The sequence below is a fragment of the Gallinula chloropus genome (assembly GCF_964237585.1).
Source record: "Gallinula chloropus genome assembly, chromosome: 16".
NCBI classification, from domain to species: Eukaryota; Metazoa; Chordata; class Aves; order Gruiformes; family Rallidae; genus Gallinula; species Gallinula chloropus.
This window is the reverse complement of record NC_140101.1, coordinates 3,965,395-3,983,059: the sequence shown is the minus strand read 5'-3', so window position 1 is coordinate 3,983,059 and position 17,665 is coordinate 3,965,395. Positions and strand designations below refer to the sequence as shown.

The window sequence follows — 17,665 nt, the reverse complement described above, 5'->3', positions numbered from 1 at the left end:
ATGAAGTAGCAACATTTCATTTGATAATATTCCATTGTCACTCTTTGTCAGTTGGCAGCTTCATCTACGCTCACATTGTAACAAAGACACCAGGCAGAATGACTTTCTAATTATCACGGATTAAAAGATTTTTGGTCATCTGAAATCATACACTAAGCAGTGTAACACTATTACTATTCTACTACTGAAAATCAGACTATCCTTGATGTTAAATGCAACAATGCCTTTTCCACAATTCACAATAAACCAACAATAAATCTTTTTAGATACCTTCCTTTCCGCAAGAAAAACATTTCCAAAACAAAACCCCTTGATCCTCTTTCTTACCTGGTGGTAACTGAAAATTCTGAATGTTAGTTGGATTCTGAGGTGGCTGAGGCAAACGAGGTGCTAAAACTGTAGGAGTCAAAGTTGCTCTGATTCCACTCGTAGTTGCTGTTGGAGTCCTCGGCAGACTTTGTGCCACCGTATTGGCAGTGCCTTTAGCCATTCCTGTGGGGGTACCAGGAGCTGCAGGAGGTATCCCACCAGGATTGGGAGCAACATTGGAGAGCCCAGCTTGCATAGTTTGCCCAATAATCATGTTACCCCCTGTAGTACTGGGCTGGCCACCAGTAGCCAGCGTCTGCTGCTGGGATACTGCCTGGACTATAGTTTTAGGAGACTCAGATTTGATGACCTGTGTGGCAGGAGCCGCTGGCACGGTGGAACCAGACTGGCTGTTCACAAGCGACGTCTGGAGAGAAACTCCAGATCCCACAGTGGCTGTCGCAACAGCAGGAAAACTCCCCACACTGATGGTCGAATTGATCACAGTATTGCTCCCATTTTGAGTGGCTGCACCAGCTGCAGCCACCGTGGGTCCTGCTGTGTGAATCGGTGGCCTCACAAGCGTTACCGTGGGCGTCCCGGTTCCGATGCTCGGTGGTGGCTGGGAGGCAATAACTGTGGGCGAGGAGGAAGATGCAGAGGACACAGCAGTATTAAGGAAAGAAGTCTGGATGACAGTGTTGGAAGCCGATGGCAAAACAGCATTAACAGTATTTCCTTTCCCCACAGATCCAGGTCCATTGTTAACGAGAGGGGCAACAGCAGGTGCAGAAGCAGGGTTAGCAGTCACAGGAGTCCCAGAGAAAGCAGCACTTCCTGTGTGGTGTGAGTTCATCACCACGTTACTCCCATTCAAAGTTTGCACTGTTGTGGTCCCAATCTTGCCATTCCTGGTGGACAGGGCAGTTGCCATGGTGCTGATAACCACCGATTTGCCCTGACTGAGGGTCCCTGGAGCAGCAGTGACTTCCGATCCTCCTGCTGCTGCAGTGGTGGTGCTGGTGCTCGTTGCAGTGGCTCCATCCAGAGCTGAAGTCTGGGACCTGGTGTTATGATTAATAACACCCCCTTGCACTCCTCCTGCTCCTGCAAGACAACGACAAGGTTAAACAGAGAGAAGGAGCAAGACAAGAAGTCCAGTGAAGACAGAGTGTTCTCTCTCATCACCAAGCCTTCTTCATCTCCCAGGCTGCCTTCCTGGAGCCAAAAAAACCATGACAGAACACAAACTGAAGATAGCTTTGAAGATGTTACCTGGAAGACTCCAAATTCTCACCCAAGACTGACAGATGCAATATTAATCTTAACACCCCTGCTTTCAACACTACAGCAAGACAAAATAGGGAAAACAGATTTGATATGAACCAAGGGAAGGCAGAAGGAATATCACCTTAGACCTCTTCCCCATTCTAGTGCCTAAAATTACATTTGGCAACAGGACTACAACTGCAGAGAGAGAAAAATGGCAATGGAAGACACATTAATAAGGCATATTCCCTTTGCCCAGCACAAGCTACCCTCTAATCCTTTCATCTCTGACCGTTAGTTAGATCAGGAGGCTCAACAACAGCAAAATATAAAAAAGTGAATGGAAATAAAAACATCAGCCTGGCAAGATAAGAAACACTGCAAGGCCTGGAGTAGGTTACCAGAAGATCCCTCTACTTTACTACGGAATTTGTTCTTCTGAATCTGAAGTTCCCTCAACCACAGACAGTTAAAAATAAATAAATAAAAAGCAAAGCTGGTTTTGAGAAAGGACAAGATGATATCTTCTTGTCCTGAATAGTCCTCATGCCCCTTGATGAGGCCTGGTGTTATCACGAGTACAATCATACACAGTCCAGGTCCTAAGGAGACAGAAATGGAAAAGGAATAGTGACAGACAGATAGAGATGCATGTTATAAGGGTTAAGGAGATCCTCCTAGAAGAGCTTCATCAATCGTGACAGAAGGTCTGTAATATCTTCTCACACTTCAGCAACAGAAAAGAAAGAAAAAAAAATGGGGGGAGGGGAGGAATTGCAGAGAAATTCTGGGGAGACATTTTTTTAATTCCCCTGAAAACCAGCTTCCCTCCATCCTCATGTAGTGAGCTCTCCGTCCCAGCCCTCGCACTACCCCCCTACAATCTTCACCACACGGAGAGGGGGAATATTCCCAGGTAGCTACGGAGGGCGGGTGGGTGGCAGACATCGTACAAGGTGGGGTGTTGTGGCCTGGATTCCCCCCCTTCCCGGGACCCGGTGTTGTGACAACACCCCCTTGAGGGCAGAGGAGGAATGAGAGGTGTTGAATGCCCCCTCCAAGCCCCTGGAACAAGGGAGGGAGGTGGGGGGGAGCAATATCCAGACAGGCAGATATGGGGGGGAAGCATTTTGAGGGACTTCCTCCCCTTGAAATCCCCCCTCGCTTCCTCCTCTACAGGAAATAGGTGTCATGATTAATAACACCCCCTTGCACTTCAGCAACAGAGAAGGGGGAGGGGAAGGAGCATTTACACAGACAGCTAAGGCGGCATTATCAAGAGGGAATCCCCCCATAACCTCCACCCCTGGAAAGGGAAGGGGAGCAGTCACAGACGGCATGGGAGGCACAGCCATTACCGAGGGGGTGGGCTCTGCCTCCCTCAGCCCCCGAGATTAAGAAAGCCCTTTTACACTCCAGCAACAAGGGCAGGAAAAGAAGAGGGGACCGGCAGAGTCACGGACGGGCACTGCCGGCGTATTCTGCGGGGAGGCTGCCCCCACACATGATAAAACACCCTCTAGTAAGCAGAGGCGAGGAGGGAAAATAAAGGGGAGGGAGCAGAGGCGCGGATACACACCGAGGGAGCATGATGAGGGGAGGCTCTCCCCCATATGATCGATACCACCCTTTGCACTCCCGCTCCTGCCACAACGAGAAGGAGGAGAGAGGGAAAAGGGGGGAAAGCAGTGAGGGAAGGAGGCAGCCGGAGCTGGGGAGTGGGGGGAGGGGAGGGCCCCTCTCCCTCAGAGCCCCCCACCCCTGCCCATGTTACCTGCTTTTGTGATCTCTGGGGCACTCAGTCCCATCTTGCTGCTGCTGCTGCTCTCTGTTTGGGCATTAGCATTGCCTCCTACTACTACTCCTCCAGGGCTAGGGCTAGGGCTGCTGCTGCTACTGCTGCTGCTCACAACATGGTTCCCCAGCAGCCCCCCAGCGGCCCTCAGGGGCTCCTGCGCCTTGTGGTGCTGGTGGTGGTGGCCGGAGGCCGCCAGCTGGGACTCCAGGGAGCCCACCAGGTCGCTCACCACCTTCTCATCCACCTCCGTGTTCAGGAAAACCTCATCCAGCAGATCCGAGCCCGCCGCCATCTTTTTTTTGGAGGGTTCCTGTGAGCTGCTCCCTCCTCCCCCCCCTCCCCTTTCACTCCTCCCTCCCTCCCCCCACCCCACACACACACTCGGCACCGCCAACGCGCAGGCGCGCGCGCCCAGCCTCACATCACCGGCCGGAGAGGGATTCCGCCCGCCGCTGATTGGCCGCCAGCCGCCCATAAAAACCGGAGCAAATGGCTGCTAGGGCTTAGTTGGGAGTCGGGCGGCGGCGGCCCGGTGGCGGCGCGGTGGCGGCCGGGGGTGGGCGAGGGCGGGCAGGAGGACGGTGGGCGGTGCGGGGCGGCGGGTCGCGGCTGTAGGCGCGGGCGAGGTCGCGGCCGCGCGGGCCGCCGGCGGAGCGGCGGGGGCGGCCGCGGCTCTTTGTCTGCCCCGGCCCAAGATGGCTGCATGTCTCCCTGCTGCTCCCTGCGTTCGGGTCTCTCCCGCCGGCCCGAGTCTGAAGGGCGCCCCACACCTGTGCCAGCTGCGTGTAACTGATCCACCGGCGGCGGAGGGGGGCCGGAGGGCGGGCGGCCAGGCCCCACGCCCAGCCACGGGCGGGGGCAGCGGGCGAGGAGGAGCGCGCCGGCCTCCGCGCCTCCCTCCGCCGCTGGCAGAGGCGGGCTGCCCCGGAGTGCTGCCCGCCCAGGCGTGGGCCGCGACCCCTTAGTGCAGCCGCGGCGCGTTAGCTGCTCGTCTGGGCCGCGGGGGTGGGAGCCGCCGCCGTGTGTCAGGCGCGGACTCCGCAGGCTTCGCTCCGCGGCCTGGCCAGCCTGACTCAGCACGTCGGACCGCGCGGGGCCCGCGGCGGAGGGGCTGGGGCGAACCCCGGGAAAACGCGCCCGAGGAAGGAGGGCGGCTGGGATTTCAGCACTGGGAAGGGAAAAGGAAGAGGAAAGGGGGTGGGGGGGGAGTGGAAGAGAGGGAGATCACGATTTTAAACGGTCCACTCGCAGCTCCGAGCCCGGCACGGCGAGGCGGGGGCCCCGCCGCGCTGGGGACGGTCCCCGCCTGTGTGTCGGCGTGTGTTACACCCCCGCTGCCGCTTAACCCTTGGGGGGCAGAGCCGTGCGTCTGCGAAACGGCGCTTGGCGGGGAGCCGGGGTGCCCAGCGCCCGCTCCGGGGCTGCTCCCCTCCGCAGCGGGTTCCCCATCGCGCCGGGCTTCGGCCCGCAGCCCCGGACGGCCGTCGGAGGGGTGCGGTGGTGCCGAGCGGGGCGCTGGCTGCAGGTGGACATGTCTTGTTGAGCGCCGGCCTTACAGTAGGGAGCTGCACTTCGACCTTATTGTGCAACCGTCATAAAGGAAGTAAATATAGTTAAAGTAAAAATGCAACCTGCCGTTTAATAAACGCTGTCTTCTGCCAGGTGCCATTTCCCCAGAAAGCTGAGCTATGGGAGCAATATTAGCCGCGAGAGAAATCGCAGCGTGTGGTAAGTTTTAAGGGGTAACAAGCTTAAAATAGCACCTCTTATTTTGGCATTATAAAATAAGCTTTGCTCTTACGTATCGGGAATGGGTGGAATTAGAGGCTGGAACTGCGTGGCAGCGGGACTGACTCAGCACCTGCTAATGGCCTGGGTGCTGATGCCCAGCGCTGACTGCTCTGATGGCTGACTGAAGCCTGCGAAGGTGGAGACCTGGAAGAATAAGAGCTATGAGTTATCTGTGAGAAGGGATTGCTTTAAATAGGTCAGAGACAAAGTATTCTCTACTTAGGGTTGCCCAAACACGGGTGTCAGCGCTTCCTGCATTACATTTGTGGCGATGGCTTGCTTCTGGTGCTGTAGGATGAGTTCAATGGTTCTGCTCGCTAGCTGGCCCCATGAGGGGTGGGCAGGGTGCTGAAGTGCTGTCCCATGCCCTACCCTGCCCTCAAATGTGCAAACATGTCTACAAGGGAGAAGCTGTTAGCCAAAACCTCACAGGGGAAACATAAAACCTGATAGGTGTTTATTCTTAGCATGTAGCCATTGACTAATAGGGTGAGTAAATGCCTTCAAACCTGAAGTCTTAGGAACTCAGTTGATGGTAAGGGATACTACTGTCCTCTCACCTGTGGCACTTTAGCTGCTAAATAAAAATTACAATATTGAGCTTTTCACAGGGCTACCATCACCTTACCAGGTGGCCTCACTCTGCCTAGCTCTTCTGAGCTGTTTAATCTTTTTTCGCAAGTGCTCAGTTTTCTGCAACTTCTTTCAATCATTCAAAACTCAAGGTAGAGAAAGAAAACTCCCTTACCTTCTCTATGGCTTTTAACTTCCATTTTACAAATTTTACCAAATTACAGGGCTGCAAAGTAGCTGCGATTTCACAGACATCATTGTAGGTCATGTTGCCTCTTTCTTACAAGGCAGGAATGCTGCTTCAAGCAGGGTAGTCCCAGCCCATTTGCTGCTGCCACAGTCAAGCACGTTGCTAGTTTTAGCTATGGTGAAATTCTATAAGCAACATACCAAAGAACTATCTAAAATAGAAGTCTGGTCACATTCCCGAACCAGTGGAAGACATAATCTACATCAGCTGCTCAAATGATTTATTAAGGATAAAAAGCTAGACTTAAGCTAAACCAGCCCAAAGGTGCAGAGCAGCCACAAGCCCCTCATGGCATCTCAAGAGGAGCACGGCCCAGTGCTGGGCTGCAGTGCCCAGGGAGGGGTGGAGGAAGGGAGTGACAGGAGAGGGATGAAGTGCTTGAATGGCAGTAGCAGTCAGAGTGAAGGGTCAGAGCAGCCTATGTTCTTCTGCTGCTCACGTTCTAGGACAGCTTGAATGTAATTTGCAGTTGCATACAAAACTAGAAATAAAAACCTGGAAATCTTCATGTCCTTGTTCTAACACTCTTTGCTGTACCATATGGCCTAGCTACCATATTAGGTAAACAACTTTACAAAATCACAAGAGCAACTGAGATTCGTTACAACTCGTGCATTATAAGCGTGTAGGATTCATTACTGAATAATTTATCTTTCCTTACTCTCTGCCTCTTGTTTGACATCGGAAGTAACTTTCTAGACTGGATTCTTAAAGACTGGGATTCCCACTCCTCCGTATGGTACTGCTCACCTTCTGTTTTAAATGGTCTGAAAGAGCAACTTCTGTAAGAATTCTAGTAATGGATTACTGGTAATTACTGCTGTTGGGGTAGAAATAGTCAGGCTCAACATACAGGGATTGCTACGTTTCACCCATCGGTAATCATGTTAAAAGATCTTGAACGTTATAGGCGTGTATGGATTCTCTCTGGTGTCCAAGAAGCTAGAAGGAGCTGTACAGGAAAAGCAGAGGACTCTGGGTTCCTTTAACCTGCTACTTTTAGTATATTAGTGCTTAAAATACTATTATTTTCCCCCTAGAACTAGCCTGTATATATAGATCATGGCTCAGAGACTGTCTCTCAAGATACAAGCGTAAATGTAATTCTCTTTCTGGTTGTTTTCTAAAGATGTAGTTAGCCTAGACTTCATTACAGGCACATCTGACAGGTGACAGCAGTATGGGCTATGGTGGTAAGGGGACATAGCAAAGAAGCCCACAGAGGGTTTGTGAGATAGAGTTGTTCTTGGTTGTCCATACACAGCTCCTGTGAGCCTAAACTGACCAGTAGAATCTTGAAGCCCTATAAATAAATAGATGAAAAACTGGTAGTGATAATTTTGATGGGTGTTTTTTTGCTACTTTTGTGGCCCCTTCTCTGCTCCTTACTCAGCCACTGATCATTTTTAACTCCTGAAAGCTGGGGTTTAACCAGTTTTTACCTTGAGTTCAGTCAAACGAGATAAATCCATGTGAATTTTGATTTATTGAGAAAGCTTAGCTGTCCTTGTAGCCAGTATTCCAGTCTGCCTTGCTGCCTTGTACCCCATTTCCTTTTTTCTTTTGAGGCACACAAGAGCTCAATGGACAATTTGGTAAGTACAGGGCATCAGGAAGAGACAAGGAGTGGAAATGATGCAGTCCATGCAAAGCTTCCAGTCTGTTAACTTGAAAGTCTGTATGCTGCTGCTTCTGCAAATGGATGTCAGTCTGCAGGAACAAGTGTTCAGCAAAACCAGCAAGACTTCACAGGCATCTGGAATACAAATGTTTGACAATCTGTAGGAAAAATATTCCTGTTTTACGTATTTTACTTTAAATGTAGAGACAAATGTGTTCTTGCTGCAGACACAGCACATGGAAATAAATAAAACAACTTTAGTGCCTCTTTGCAGTCTATGGACTTTGTCTTCTCTTTGGAGTCTCACAATACTGTTAAAGTTTTGGTCTTAAAATCATCCCATGTACTTCAGTTGTTCGTAGATGAATCTGCAGAAGTCTAATGCTCCTAAGAGTCGGGGATTAATATTCAGAATTAAGTATGGTGTGGTCCAGGAACATGTATTAATCCTTGCATTCTAAAATAAAAACTGATGAACAGTAGACTTAGAAAGCAACTCTACAGTCCCATTTTTATTTTGAGGTCATTGTACCTTAAAATAAATTATAATACCTACCTATACTCCAATTTCCAGTTCAGGACAGCTCCTATCCTGATGTACATTAGACTGTTTCTGCTAGCTACAGAAGCACCCACCCTCTGACTGCAGCTCAGTGTTCCAGACAGAACATTGAGACAATGCTGCTATGGAAGAGGTATGGCAAAACCAGCCTCTTATTTAAGTCTTCATTGCTGCATAACATACCTGGAACTCCAGAAGTGGAGCAGAAAAATAAACAACTTTTTTTCCCCCATGAAGTATAGTGGGATAGGACTGAATAAGTATTTGACAGCTTAAGGGATAGCCTCTTTAAAAACAAGGTATTTAACAAGAACTAGTTAATTAGAGAATACACAGAAAATAGATCTTAGAGACTGCTGAGAAGCTTGATTTTCAAAAAGAAAATTTGGCTGAGCACACAGCTGCCTTGACAACCTTCTCTAGTTTTTATGAGACAGAAGCCTGTGTCACTAATACGTGCTAAATGGAATTCAGTATGGCTGTCCTGAGGCATACCAAAGTCCATGCAGTAACATCCCGTGCCCAAAAAAAGATGCCTGGAGAATACTGGATATATTCTTTAGGATAAAGGGTTATTGTTTAAAGGCCTTCAAGGCTTACAGTATAAAAGAGCTATGGATTATGTTTTTTTCCTTTTCCACTGCTCTTAATCTAACTTGCCATGCTTGTTACTGCCTGCCAATGTGGGAAGTATCAATATCCAGGAGATCTCGTATGAGAAGATAGAAGTTTCCAACCACATGCCCCAGTCAGTAGCAGGTATTTTTTAAGCAAATTTTCTGAATGCAGATTACTAGCAAATGTCCAGAATTCTGTCTGAAGACATGAAGCAGGCATGTCAACAAAGGTTGTGGGTTGCATCTTTTATGAAACATTTCCTGTGCAGGTCTATACGATTCACGGGAAAAAACAAATATGACTCAGTGTGCCTTCTGGTCACTGTAACGAGCTTCAAAAATTTCCCATATTTTGAATTTAGCAAATTATTAGAACTGACTGGAGAAAAGGAAAATGCTTTCCTCTCAAAACAAATTAAAGTAAGTTTTGGAAACCTGAACTGCAATTTCCGAGTGATGCACTGACAGAGTATGTCCAAGAAAGTGGGCCTGCTGATGGGCCTCATTACTGGAAATCTGAACTGCTCCATTTACAGTCAGGATTTGTTAGAATATGCTTGAAATATTTCTTTTTAGTGGGAGGTGACTTGGGCAGGTTTTGCTTCAATTCTTCTGGGATTCTTTGTGAGCAAAGTATTACTCTGCCAGGGACGTTTTATCAACAATATCCCCTCAGACATCCTAAGCATGGCATACTAATACAAAGGGTGTTCCAGTTCTGGACTCTTTCACATCCTCCTGATTCAGAGTTGTGGTAGTTCTTCCCTGAGCCTTCCTAGGTTGCGATTCTCCACCTCCCAGTAGTTGAAAAGACAATAGTCAAGTAAGTCCATCGCCTCCAGACACGAGCTTGGGAGCTTGCTATAGTCAGAAGGGAATTTCTGTTCTGCTTACAGCTCTGCCCAGCTTTATGCATGACATATAGTAATGGTCACTCAGGTTGCTCTTGAGAGGTTAGGTTGATTTAACTTCAGATATAAAGGCCAGAGAAAGGTTCCTCATCTGTGTCACTATACTCTTCTGTTGTCACTGATGATGCTGTATGTGCTGCTGTGCACTGCTTCTTCATCTCCATGATACTCTTCTGTGTATCTGGTGAAGCCAAGAGGCAGAGGAGATGGGAGCCTAGGTAGTGTGATGCTATTACACTCCCCATTCTGTGCATCAAGAGCAGAGCAGCATACACTGTTAAAGCTGGAACTCCTTAAGTACTACACTGTGTGGGTTTTTTTTTTCCCAGGCAAAACTACCCTACAGCAGTCCTAGATCATTGTGGGTTTGTCTCATCAAGACTCTTTACTGGACATTTGTTTAAACAGTTATGTCAAGCAGTGAATCCTCTTTCTTTATATGCTGCCCTCCAATCACTCAACTTCAAAACTACAGAAATAAATAAAGATAAAGAACTGAAGATAAATTGTCATCTTGTTTGTTCTTAGTCAGTGCCAAGAACAGGTAGAGTTAATGCTGCATCGGTCATGAAACAGCAGTTGCTGTAGATAAAAACATTTGTCCTAAGGAATTTAATAGGCATCTGTTTTATCACAATGCCTACGGACCATAAGTTACAGGAACAAAGCTGGACACATTCTTTGTCCTTATGTCCCCATCTAAATCATTCAGTAGCCCCAAGGCACCCCTCTTTTAAAACAGAGGAATAATTTAAAAACATTTCTCAATAATGAGAAAGTATTTCTCAATAATGAGAAGTGTCAAATGAAATTAACAGGCCAAAAGAGTCCATAAACTGTACATACAATATGTAGGTAAAAATCCAGATCCTTGTAGATCTGAACTGGAAGAACAATCCCATGTGCAAGCATTTCTGAAAGTCATCTTCTGATGACAAAAATGGGTAAATCATTTTCCCTGCTCTGCCTCTAGTTCACAGTCTGCCAAATGCTCTTACCAAGCCTTATGAGACGACAGGATTCCTCAGAGCAACTTGACTAATCTCAGTGACATTATAAAGAAAACAGACACAAAAGACACTGAACTGGGAAGCCAGTGTAGACAGAAGAGGTATGGAAAAACCATCATTTAAAAAAAAAAATAAGGAAATCTAGTAAAGGGGGTTTGTTTTGGTTATAATGAAATGAGATTGTATCTAAAGATTTTGTGGATTTGGAATGCATGAAGTATGTAAGCAAGATTTTGCCAAGTTGTTATTGTGTTTTTCTTTTTAATGACTTCCCTGTAATAACTGATTAAAATAAATCATGTTGTAGCTTCTTTATTGAGCTGCCTCAGACTTAATGAAAACACAGCACGAAAGAGTGTTCTACAAGGGGTTTTTCTGAATTTTCCTGCAGACTAAAATAGTTAGGGATATGATTCCAGACTACAGGTTACTTTTTTACACTACCTAGAATACAGTGTCACTACTGGAGACAGAATTTGAGGACTTGCCTATTCCTTTAATGAGCTTTTGTTCATATCAAATCCAGTAACTCAATTAAATATGGGATGTGTTCCTGCAGTTGACAGAAGAAACTAGTACATGTTTTGAAGCAAGTCAGTCAAATATTTTATCTTTCAGAATACAAGACGGGGAAAACTTCCAACCCAGAGGAAATGATACACCCAGATGGAAGGCCAAGTTTTTTATGTTAAGTGGCTCCTTATTGTCAGTTTTGTCTGTGTGGGGTTACTTCTAATATTCTTCCATTACCACAGCAGTATAACACCACCACCATCACTATTACTTAATTTTCTAGCTTAATTTTCTAGCAGTAAACCCATCCATCTGTGTAAACCATTTATTAATGACCACACAAAATGTCAGGCAACAAATACAAAATCTTGTTTAGGAAAGGTGATTAGTTAGGGCAGCAATAGGCAATTTGTATGTTCTTGTATAAGAAAGTCAGATTGTTTATATAAAACTTGTTTCTCTTCATTATTTTCAGCAGACCAAAAGGGGGAGCTAATTTTGCTACTCTGTACAGTTTAGTGGGCCAGTAAGTTTACTCATTTATTACTATTCCTTGACATGAAGCAATCTAAATAGAATTGTATGACTTGGCAGCCAAAGCCATCCCTGCTGCACCCTCATCCCCAGCAAGAACCCCTCAAACATAACATCCTTGTGACTTTGAAAGCTATGTGAAGCTGCATACTGTTACACATGTTGGCATGATCATACAACATGCCAGCTCTTACCCTGTACTATTACCAGCATTTCCACTGACTCAAAGAGAAACATGAAATTCTGTGCAGGGTTGAGTTGCCCCTTTCCTACTGCTTTCCTGCCACAAAAAGAGATTCACAGAAAACAGAATCCTTAACCTTTCTCTTGAAGTTTGACTGCTTTTATGTGTTCCAAATTCAACCTTTTTCATTCAGAAGTATCACCTCTCATAGAGAAGCCACATCCCCTTTTATATCTGGGTGCAGTGTCAAGCCACCTGTGTCACGCAGACTAAGTCACTTCCTCTTGCCCTGTAAAGCCCAGAGTGCATCATCATCCCACTGCAGCTCAGGTAGTTATCTGAAAAGTTATTCAGTACTATGTCAGTTTGGGCTTCCAGTTTATTCTCTTGCAGATGCAAGTATCAACTATTCCACTATATCAGCTGCTTCTTTCAGTTTAGAAGATTTTTTTTTCCTTACTCAGAATATCACTCTCAACTCTACTTGAGGTTCTTTCTGCTTCATCAACAACAATTAAGATTCCTCAGACAAGTGCATGCTCTGAGTTATTCTTGTACAAACCTTTTGCCTTCAAAACACCTTATTAACAATTGTATGTCCCAGATAGGCTTTAGAAGTTTGTCACAGGTGATGGAATGGGCAGAGTAAATGCTGGGGATACTGCTGAGTGAAATATAGTCCAAGACAAAGCTGTGAGGCTCTCTGGGAAAAATTAGTTATGTTAATATGAATTAAGTGAGAAAATTTGAATGCCAAATCAAATGTTGTTGTTATTAGGGTTACTTTCAGAACAAAAATGTGGTTTAAAAGTGCACTAACTAATAAAACCCTTGTCATACATGAAGTAGAGAGAAATGAGGTATGAAGTACAAATAATGCAAAGGCTTTGGAACAGTAAATGTCAGAATTTTCAGGTGTACATGGGGAAGTGTGTACACAAATACTACAGCAGTAAGAAGCAGCGTGGGTTACAGCTGGCCAGCCAGGGAGACACTGCTGTCTTATACAAAGACTGATTTACAGTTCAGTTTCTAAAATGGGAAGGAGATTAAATGCCAGTTTATTGGCATACGAAAATAAATTGCTTTCTGAAGCTGCACTAAAATCCTATTGCTATCAATCACCTTGCCATTCTTGGTATCTTTAACCTAAACCTGAAGTAGAACCTATAAACTCTAAACTCTAATGCCTGTTTAGCCTTATTATAAAAAGTAAAGCGACAAACATAAATGAAGCACACCCTAGCAGATAAAACAGTTACATCCTCAGAGACATTTCTGAAACATGCTTTTTAAAACATGTCCAAGAACAATTCAAGCTCTGAAAACTGCAGCAGATGTTATGCAGGGAAAGAACAGCATACTGCCAAGTCAAGGTAAAATGATATGTTACCTAGCTGAACAGAAAGCAGCAGAATCTACTGGTTGTTTGTAAAACAGGTAAGGAAAGAAATATTAATTTCTTTGGCTTAAAATCAGATTCCACTATAGAGAATGCAAATGACATCTCTGAACTAAAACAGTGAATAAAGGAGCTCTTTCCTCTATGTTCTCAGCCCAATGGTGTATGTTGGCCTATGATCTGATTTGCACTAGCAAGAACTGGGTAGCAGGTTCAACCTCTTCAAGCCCCTGGGCCAATGAAATAGTGCTCGATTCTGATAGCCTGAACGTGTTCAAGAATTTGTAGAGAGAAACAAGGGGCTCTCCAAGAAACACTGCTATCAAATGGTGAAATTTGCTAGTTTGAAACATCCAGAGGTCTGAAGTATGCCATGAATATAACTTGTCCTCCCTAAAACATAGGGTTTTGTTCTGAAAAGACCATCCAGAGAGTGACACATCATATTTACTCCCATCTACTCCTTAGTTTTTCCACTGAGACTACTGTCAAGCATACCTGGTAGGTGGTTGGATAGTCTGGTTGTAACTTGGACCCTTTTTGGCCCAGAAGTAGATTTAAATCATTGCTTATCACTGCAGCTGTTGAAACTCTTGGAAAATTTGGCATGAAGTTGAATACACAGATTCTTCTTCTCCCAGTTAATGCATAAACCTGAAACACCAAAATATCTTTATTTGCAGACTAATCCTCTGCAGCAATTTATCATAGAGTCATATCCCTCAAAGACAATTTTTTGGCCCCTTTCTGCATTTATTATCACCTATTTGCCTTTCAGTATACTCTTCACTCAAACTTTTGCTCACTTCATGCCTGAAAAAATACATCTCATCAGTGTACCTGTGACAAAGTCACACAGAGGCCTGCAGCTCACCTCAGCTCTACATTATCTGAGAGAAAGCAGCCTACACAGAAAAAAAACACCAAAAAAGCCTCAGAAAACAACAACAAACTAGTCAGCAATTTTTCCTAATGGAACTTTGTATTTTAGGCTATGTTCAAGTGCTCCCCACTGTCCTAGATAGACAACTATCTCTCTTTATGCCCTAATTATTTCTAAACTTAGGTCTGAGTCCTGTTACTCATTTGAATGGGAGATAGATGCCTAAACACTGTTTTTAGAATCTAGGTCTGGCTTATAAGACTTCATCCTTCAATTTTTGTGACCAAACTGCAAACTTCAGCTTTATCACTCTTTTTTTGGTATCACATACATTATCCATTTACCTGTCTTCATGAAAGGTATATTAAAATTTATCTCCAGCTTCCACATCCATAAATAAATCACCGCCTAGTTAGCCAGGGTAACTTCATCTTGCCATTTGTGACTCAGGTAGCCTCAGTGTAAAATGTATTTGCACTTCTCTAAGTGCTCATTCCCCTCAATGATTAAATGAACTACAACAGCAGACAAGATACTGGGGATTCTGGGTTGTGTTCTTGGTCTGTCTAGTATTGAGTGTGGTTTTTTGGTCTGATTTTCACAGCTTGTAAAGTAGACACTGTGTGGAAAAGGTCTGGAATAGCAATGTGTGTTCATTCTAACAAAAGATGTTATCCATATCCAAGATATTTCTGTTCTAAGTAAATAGATGTTCCCTCCTTACTCTGTTGCATAAAAAGTGTCCTAGTGACTTTGAACCTTGATATGTTCAGGTAATCAAACACACCTTTTAAGGGTAGGCCCTTTAGACTCACGAGGTACAACCAGCAAAGACTAGGCAGGCCAGAATGGCACTGTTGGCTTATCCCATAAATTTAAGTGGCAATTGAACCTATCTTAAGAAATGGAAGACTTTAGAAGTCAGACTGGTAACTTGAATCCCCATGTGGTAATTTGGATCTTTCAGCACTACATAAACAGAAAATTACTCCAGCATTTGTTTTGGTGATTTTACCATTGGAAATTATAATTTTGCATTATAGCAAAGAACTGTCTTTTCCTGTAGAAAATGACTGACCTAGCAGGTAAAACAGTTAACAGACTTCAGTATGAGAAGTGGTATTGAATACTTACATGGAACAAAAACAAACCCAAACTATTTTAACTCTCTGCCATCACATCCCTATTGGTAAAAGATATTTTGTCTTGACTATGCAGCACACTTGGACTGCTGGGAAATGCAATGGAATAATGCTGATTTATGCCAGTTCTACTAAGTACACAGTCAAGGTACTAATTAAGAGAGCCAATCCCACACAGAACTAAAACTCTTGTCACTTTATAAAACATTTATTTTAAATCCAGGAATTAAACTGACTTTAAGTTTAGTATCTGGGAGTGGAACAAAAGATATAAAATTGAGAAGTCTGAAGCACAAACTAATAACTGAGGAAAAGAGAAAGAGAAGAAAGGACAGACCAGTATTACATGTATTACAGTCTCTATTGTTTTGATGGAATTTTTTCAGAAGAGATACCCCTTTTCCTGAGATGCAAGACAAACTAATGTAACGAAGCACTGTTCCCTATATACATTATATATATTTTATATATATATTCCCTACATTCCCTAGACTGTGGGAAATGGAGAAATTGTACGAAGCACTCATACTCTAAATAAAAGTTACTGAGTTTTCATGCTTTTCTATTTTTTCATTTCCTTGTTCCATTCTCCTTCCCTCTCCCTTGCCTTTATTCTAGTTGACTTTGCATGTTTTTGTCTTTATTCCACTTTCTCTGCTTTTCTTTATTTAGAATAGAAACACTGACATAGAGACCATTTTCCCTTGTGATCTTTCCTGCATCTTTTCAGTTCTTCTGTCTTTTTCTAGTCCCGACTTCCCTCCCGGGCACTTTTCTACTGCTCAAGTCCTGTGCCACTATAGAACCATGTTCTTGGACACCTTACCCTCCTTCCCTGCAGCTACCACGTTTTCTTCTTTGAAACTACTAGTATGTTTCTAACTTTTCTTCCTCCAGGGCTCACATTTCTGCCTTCCTTTGCACCATTTGTTTTGCGTGCCACACCCCAATTCAAGTCTCCGTTCCACTTTCACCTCCTCCACTTTCCATGCTAGTCTCCCTTCTCTCCTCTTCCCTCTTCCTTTTGAGACTATAACCTTCCCTGTGCCACCTCTGGTACTTTAGGCCCCCAGCCAACTTCCAGAACTTCAGTTCAACCCCTGTACCATTAGCTGCCGTTTTCCTCAGCAGCTCTGCATATCCTAGTAATTCCTATTGCCACCAACCACAAACATATCCCACTGTCCCCAGGTGGAAGAGGTGATGCTCCAGCAGCCAGTGCCTGGCTCACTTCTGGCAGCTGGAGCCTTTCCAACCACTGCCCTCTGTCATTAACTCTACCAGATGTTAGTTCAGCTCACGTTGCCATGGACATGGCCATCAGCCACCACATAAGCGATCCCTCACCATCACACACCCCACAAATTTAATCATTGCTGTATGTTTTCTAGCTGCTATGAAATGTCATTAGATGGTGACCCTCCCCAAACACCAGTAGTTGCATTCCAACTGCCATGGGAGTCTCCTTAGCTCTGCCAACATCAGTTTTTTTGTAAATGAGCTAGCTATGTAGTTACATACTCTGACTGTACCCTACCTCCAGACTCCACAGACCACAGTCACCAGTGGTCCAAAATGCTGTTCTGTGCCTGCTGCCACAGTTACATTCCTTTCTAGTACCATGATGAACTGCAACTGGGTTCTTCATATGAAGCCAAATATTCCCTCTTCACATGAGGGCAGCCCAGGATCGCACATTTATCATGAATTTGCATCATGAAAGATACTTTTTTGTTCCCCTTTCAACACCTAATGGATCAAGAACTGTAGTTTTTAGCAGAATAAAAAACACTAACAAGGCATTTGAAATGTCAGGTGCTGTATTTCTTCTTGCACATAATTAGTTATCTCTGACTGCTGTCAAACAAAAGATACTGAGGAAATCAATTACAATAAGCCTATCTTCCAGAAGCAGATCGATTTATGGCCATGAGGATTATAACTTATATTCTCTCTGTTTGCATCTTTCTCCTTATCAGGGTATAGTTTGTGCCACTTTGGTGTATACTTGTTTTTCTACATTGCTTTAATTAGTCTTCCTAGGGGATCCACGCTGCTGTATTAGTACATGATCATCCCTTTCTCTTTCCTGGTATTAAATTTAAAAAAAAAAAAAAAGAGAAAGAAAAAGTGAAAGGATAAAACAATCGCAAAACCTTTGGCTGAATACAGAATAAACCACTGGAACTAAAGGTGTTTATGAATCAGTGACATTTTGGTGTGTGTAAAGAAAGAAAAAGCTGAACTGAAAAGCCTGGGCACCCACTAACCATTTCTAAAGAGTATTTTAGAAGTG

At 44.6% G+C, this 17,665-nt stretch overlaps 1 protein-coding gene across 1 annotated transcript in view; it reads right to left on the bottom strand.

The window, feature by feature from the left end:
- Positions 1-3,668, bottom strand: part of TAF4 (TATA-box binding protein associated factor 4) — a gene marked incomplete at its 5' end in the record, with an annotated part of 38,591 nt that extends 34,923 nt beyond the window's left edge. Inside the window, 2 exons of the mRNA XM_084271607.1 lie at positions 328-1,416; positions 3,353-3,668. Coding sequence (XP_084127733.1) covers positions 328-1,416; positions 3,353-3,668 — 1,405 coding nt within the window. The remainder of the gene's footprint in view (positions 1-327; positions 1,417-3,352) is intronic.
- Between the last annotated feature and the right edge of the window lie 13,997 nt (positions 3,669-17,665).